A 6813-nucleotide genomic window follows, 5' to 3' on the forward strand; every position below is an offset into this window, starting at 1 on the left:
TGAAACTTGACTAACTCTGTCTTATTCATGAGTTAAATTTCTTGCTACCTTAGATGTCACTAGGCAAAATTTGTGTCTAGGCCTTTGTCTTTAGTTTGTAGGAGAAGTACAATTGGTGAGACGCTTGGTACCAACAGCAGAATAAAGAAATCAAGTCTGTCACATGCTACAGTCCTTATCACTAGACCATACTGTATGCTGTAATTATATTTGTACTGCCCTTAGTCATCAAGAGATGCTTTGAAAAGCTCAATACAGAGGAAGGTTTAAATGACACAGACACTTTTTAAAGCTTTGCAGTTTGGAAAGGGAATTTATACAGAATATTTCAACCCTCACCAGAATTAAGTTATTATCTGCCTTGCTTATATTACGAAGGTGTAAATTTTTATCCAAACCACATAGAGGAAATTGTGATCTCGTCTACCAGGAAAAATATTTTAAGTTCCATTGTATTTCAGGTTTCTGCGTTTAATGCCAGCTACTCAGATTCTGGTCTCTTTGGAATTTACACTATCTCCCAAGCTGAAGCTGCTGGAGATGTAAGTACAAACTCATTAACTCCCAAAGCTTTCTCCCATTACCTTGTTTTTAGTTAAATGTGAAATGTCTGAATATGATGGTTTGTAACAGATCTCTATGGTATGATACCATTGAATAATCTGTTACAGGGAAAACTTTTTCAAAATGTATGTTAATGCTTACAGGAAAAAGGAGTGCATACTTTGGTTCTGCTTAGACATGTGGTTCTGACATCTGTATTTCAGAACCCAGGCGAGGTCAAGTCTAAGATGCATATTTATGAGTCTTCATTGTAGAGATGGTGTTAGTAAGAAGGCTAGTGGTGTAGCTCAACTAGCAGAGTGCTTTCTTATAACATATGAGGCCCTGGGTTCAGCATCATCACAGAAACAGTGTATGGTGGCACATGCCTGTAATCTAGTACTCTTTACCCCAACAGTAGGCAGGTGTAGGCAGAAGGATCAAAAGTTCAAGATCAACCTCCGCTACATAGTGAGTTCTGGGCCAGCTCTGGGCTACATGAATCCTTGTCTCAGAAAAAAAAAAAAAAAAAAAAAAAAAAAAAAAAAACAGAAAGAAAACCAGCTGAGGTTCAGAGAAGTAACACGATTTGGGGGCATGGAGGAAATAGCAAGAGAAAGTAGTATTGAGTGCAAAGGAATGAGAGGTTGGTGGAGGGGAGAGGAGCTAGGTCTATAAAGAGGAGGCTGGAAGAGTTATAGGGCAGTTTTTACACTGAGAGTTTTAAGTTGAAGGAAATGTTCATAAAGATAGGTTCGAGCAGATACAGAAGTTAGAAAAAAATAAATGGTTCAAATTTGGGAAAAGAGCAGGTAATCTCGAACACAGGACATTTTAGTTTAGCAACAAAAGCTAATATTGGAAGACAATACTAAGTCACACATGGAGGGTAAGAGAAACTTGAAACTATGAGACTTGGGAAAGTAAATGGCTAAAAGCAGGGAATGGACCTGCAGCATGTCCAAGGTCTCCTTTAAACAGTGACCATGGATTCAGAGTATAATCATCCAGGATGGGTTTATAAGTTTTAATCACTGGCATTCACTCCCCTAATAGGAAAATGAAGGAGGTGGGTCATAGGATTCATGCCAGTTTGGAGTCCTGAAAGTAGGCAAGTTAGAACTAGGAAGAAGATCCGAAGTAGTTGAAAAGATTATCAGGAGTTACTGAAGGGATGGTTTGTGAATGTGGGCCAATTGGAGAAGCCAAGGGGCCTGACAGATTGAAGGGAAGTAGACAAATTAGAGATGTTGATAAAGTGGGAGGATAAGGACAGGATGATAAAAGAGTGAGGCCAGGGCTTTGGAATTGGAGACTGAGGGAATTGTGGAACCTTAGGCAGTTCTATGTTATGTACAAGTCTGGGGTTGTGGCTATGGAAATGAGTAACAAATATGGAAGGGAAATCAAAGTCTTAGAATTTAGGTGGTTACAGAGAATAATAAGCCATGGGTCCAGAATGGTCAGGATTGAGGTGGAGAAAATCCTGGATCAGATTCTAATTTATTTGTTCAGCAAATATGTACTGAGTACCCATGTCAGTGAAACTTTGGATTCTTTCTCTTTTGATTACCAGACTGGTGTCCCAAGTGTGTACAAGCCTTCCAGGTTAATGTTTGCATGTGTTGCTAGTAAATCATAGTTCTGTCTTCCTCAAGGAAGAGACATCTTCTCCAGCCAGTTTCTGCCCTATGCCACTTGATGTTTGTAAGAAGCTTAGCTTCGTGGATACTACCAGTTATATCTTTATATATTATGTATGTGTGTATAGGTGCAGCTTCATTTCTCATTGCTGTGACAGAGTCAAAATCTAAAGGAAAAGGCTTTATTTTGGCTCAGTTTCAGTTTGTCATAGAAAGGAGGGTGTGGTGGAGGAGTTCACAGAGGCAGCTCCTCACATCTTCTGGAATAAGATGCAGAAAACAGGAGCAGGAGGAGCTCTATCCTTCCAGGCCCAGTGACTGTGTCTGCTCACTGGGCCGTGTCCCAGACACTGTCACCTCTCAGAGTTGCACCACCAGCTGCTACAGGTTCAAGCATAGGAGCATCAGGAGAACATTTCACATGAAACCCACAGATCTATATAAACAGTGGCTTTAAGGAGCACATGGTGACCACAGAGTTCCAGTAGATACTAGAATTTCCTGTTGTGTTTTTGCCTCAGTACAAGGGCATTGATTACCTTGGAAGCCCCAGGCTCTGGCCACTGATGACCACTTTTCCTAGGTTATCAAGGCTGCCTACGACCAAGTAAAAGCGGTTGCTCAAGGAAACCTTTCTGGTGCAGATGTCCAAGCTGCCAAGTAAGTTTCTATATTAATTATATATTTCATACTTACTTAAAAGCTGATTTAAAAAAAAACAATACTGTACACTCATAGAATTGAAAAGTAAAGAATATATTAAAAAGGAAAGGTTATAATTTAGTAGTGGTGACTTGCCTTGCATGTACACAACATGGGTTCTTTTCTCAGCACAGCAGAAATGACCCTTGTTTCCCTTCTGAGGGTTCTTTTTTTAATTTATTTTATCTGTATGAGTGTTTTGCCTGCATGTATGTGCATAATATGCATGCCTGATGCCCTCAGGTCAGAAAAGGGTGTTGGATCCCCTGGATCCAATGGTTGTGAACCACTGTTTGGGTGCTGGGAATCAAACCCACATCTTCTGCAAGAGCAACAAGTATTCTTAACCACTGAGCCATCTCTCCAGCCCCATCTTTTTTCTTTTTCGTATGTTTGGGCTCAGCCATGTCATTACATTTGTGTGGAGGTCAGAGGACAACTTGGAAGAGTTGTTCCCTCTTTCCACTGTGTGGGTTCCAGGACTGAGTTTGGGGTTACTCTGTTTGGCAACAAGCACCTTTACCCCCGATAATTCATTTCCAGTATAGATAACTCAAGTGCCTTTTGAGGGTGTGTTTGTAAGGAATAACAATTTCTTCATAGCATAATTGTGAATTGAGTTTGTCTGTTTTATTTTAAAAAAGGAAGCTTTTGCATCCATATTTAAACCGTGGGGCATAGAAGACACCATATCTCACCATACTTTCCCATGTACCTTCTCCATCATGCTCTTCCCTCATTGAGATAAATCCTGATGGAGTAATGGGATTTGGGGTGTGTGTGTGTGTGTGTGTGTGTGTGTGTGTGTGTGTGTGTGTGTGTGTGTTTGTAATTATCAGCCAAGTGGATGGTGCATTAAGAGTCCACATACATAGATATTTTCTGTTGCTGGAGAGCTTCTCTCCAGGTTCCCCAAGCCCCGCAGTCCCACAATCCACTTATAAAGTAATCACTCAGACGCTTATATCACTTATAAACTGTATGGCTGTGGCAGGCTTCTTGCTAACTGTTCTTATAGCTTAAATTAATCCATTTCCATAAATCTATACCTTGCCACGTGGCTGGTGGCTTACCGGCATCTTCACATGCTGCTGGTCATGGCGGCGGCTGCAGTGTCTTTCCGCATCAGCCTTCCACTTCCAAGAATTCTCCTCTCTCCTTGTCCCACCTACTTCCTGCCTGGCCACTGGCCAACCAGTGTTTTATTTATTGACCAATCAGAGCAATTTGACATACAGACTGTCCCACAGCACTTCCCCTTTCTTTTTTTTAAAAGGAAGGTTTTAACTTTTACACATCTCCAAAGTCAGCTTGGTATATTTGGGAGTTTGGGCGTAGCTTCTCTTACTACTTCCTGCTGGAGGGGGGCGCTGTATCTTAAGGGGACACAAAGAAAATTTTAGGATCATGGAGTAGTCCATGAGGCTGTATCGTCTGAGCCAGTTGCCTTGAAACGATTCTGGATGTTGGATCATCTGAGCCATGGTGTCATCGGAGACCTTTCAGGTGGTCTTGGCTGGTCAAACCTGATGTATCTTAATCTGGAACAAATCCGTAGCCTCTGGCTTTCTGTGGAAACAAAACCAGAGCCTCTTTTCCAAAGCAACATATCCTTATATCCAAATTTTGAAGTCAAGGTACCTTTAAAATACACATTTTGGCATAACTCAATAGCTTTTGCAATCAAATGTTTTTCTTCAGTTCCGAATATCAAAGAGAACATAATCCAGATTCTCTGTGTGGTAGCCATCTCTATGTGGCTTATTTTTTATATTACCTTGAGCCTGTTGCTTTAAACTGCAGGCTTTTAAGCCTGAAACGGCGCTGTGGCGGCTGGCTCCGCCCAATTCAGCTTCCCAACATGGCGGTGGTACCTTTTCCGCCAGCTCTGGGAGCCATCCTGGGTCTATGCTTTTATCCAAGCAGCGTGTAGCCCAGAAACCTCTTTTTGTTTTGTACTAGCAAAGGCTAAATCCACCATGCAGCTTAATGTGCCACTTGCAGAGGCCTCATTCCCGCCATACTGCAGGTTAAGCGCACACACCAGGAACCCGCCAGTAACTCAAACCGGCAGCTGCTGCTCATTTGAGAGAGACAATTAGGAACTGTTTTTAGCTCCGTTTTAGAATCTTTTTTCTCAGGTTTTAGGTGGAAACTCTTGCCAACACGTTGGGCGCCAATTTTCCTTATTAAAAATGCATGGAAATAAAATAAAATAAAAATAACTAAATAAAAATACAATCATAGCAGGACCTGAAAGTGCACACCTTTAATCCCAACACTTGAGAAGAAGAGGCAGGTAAATCTCTTTAGTACAAAGCCAGCCATAGTGAGTGCCAGACAGCCAGGGCTATGTAGAGAAACCCTATCATTTAAAAAAAAAAAAAAAAAAAAGGCAGCAACGACAAATATATTTTCTTCACAAGTTAAAATTTGCTTCATGACCAAAACTCACCCTAAACATTTTACATAGATCTATATAGATCTAAGCTATACTCCAAAATCAAGACAGCTTTTATTGAGTGTTGAGTACTATTTTGTATTGATAGCTTTCCAGACAGTGATGTGAACTAAAGAAATATAACAGACTATTCAACCTGTTTGATATACATTTACTATCTTGTTAAAAAGAAATAAATAAAACTGACCCCTGCCTTATATTGGACAGGAACAAGCTGAAAGCTGGATACCTGATGTCTGTGGAGACTTCAGAGGGTTTTCTGAATGAAATTGGGTCACAGGCTCTAGTTGCTGGCTCTTATATATCACCACCCAGCTTCCTTCAACAAATTGATGCTGTGGCTGATGCTGATGTCATAAAGGTAAGCAAATAAAATCTGTGTTTCAGCCTTAGATTGTTTAACTTTAATGGCCCGCTTTCAGAAGAACTGCATAAGCCTCCTTGGGGCCTGTGTGTTGGTGCGGAGAGCAGGAGAACTCTTTCCATCATGTCTACGGTCAGCTTCCCTAGCAACTTGGGTGTAGTGTCTTCCTCATTCAAGGAAATGCCCATTAGGTTGAATCATTTTAAACTCTTGTAGGTCAGGAGGAGTCAGGTAAGCAACTTCACAGGTTTCATGGCTGTTTGCTGCTCCTTTACCCCCAAGAAGGACTTACCTTGCAAGTCCTTTACCATGCAGGGTCTCGTGGTTTTCTACATCCTTCAGCATAAGACCTTCTATTGCTAGTTTTCCTCATCCACTCTTAAATTATTGTTCCCTACAAGATGGAGTTGTTTGTTACAGCTAGGTATGGTGGTGCACACTTTTGATCCCAGCACTTGAGAGACAGAGACAGGTAGATCTCTGAGTTCAAGGCCAGCCTGGTCTACAGAGTGAGTTCCAGGACAGTCACTACACAAAGAAACCCTGTCTCGAAAAACCAAAAAAAAAAAAAAAAAAAAAATTGCGTTGAGTAGTAATCAGGTGACCCCCGGTACACATCTGCAGTGCTCCCTTTTCAACTGTAGGTATCTTACCATCTTCTCACCATTGTGTGCGGACGGTGGGATGGAAGAGACAGGCTGCTTTTAGATACGAACCCGGCCTGCATTTCAGTTGGCCCCAGAATTCATCATAACATAATCTAAAAAGTACACTTATGTGTAAGGGCTGTGTGAATCCCTGCTCACCCACATCCACCACCTTCTCTTGCATCAAAAAAGCTAACCTAGGTAACATAGGCGCTCCTGCTCTACCTAGTCCTGCCCTTTGCTAGGACATATACTATACCTTTGAATTTGAAATAATGACATGGAGAATACCAGGCCAGCCAGGCATGGTAACATGCCTGGAACCCCCCAGTATTCTGGAAGCTAAAGCAAAGATTGTGAGTTTCATGCATCTTGGACTACATACTCTCAATACTACCTCCAACAGCCCTTCTTCCAAAATAAAAAGAACACCAAGACATAAAATGTACTTTC

The 6813-nt window shown here is 41.4% G+C and overlaps 1 protein-coding gene across 1 annotated transcript in view; it reads left to right on the top strand.

The window, feature by feature from the left end:
* Nucleotides 1-6813, top strand: part of Uqcrc2 (ubiquinol-cytochrome c reductase core protein 2) — a 34254-nt gene that overhangs the window by 26700 nt on the left and 741 nt on the right. The window contains exons 11-13 of the mRNA XM_006980323.4: nucleotides 462-542; nucleotides 2770-2846; nucleotides 5557-5710. Coding sequence (XP_006980385.1) covers nucleotides 462-542; nucleotides 2770-2846; nucleotides 5557-5710 — 312 coding nt within the window. The remainder of the gene's footprint in view (nucleotides 1-461; nucleotides 543-2769; nucleotides 2847-5556; nucleotides 5711-6813) is intronic.

Source organism: Peromyscus maniculatus, chromosome 1 (genome assembly GCF_049852395.1).
Source record: "Peromyscus maniculatus bairdii isolate BWxNUB_F1_BW_parent chromosome 1, HU_Pman_BW_mat_3.1, whole genome shotgun sequence".
NCBI lineage: Eukaryota > Metazoa > Chordata > Mammalia > Rodentia > Cricetidae > Peromyscus > Peromyscus maniculatus.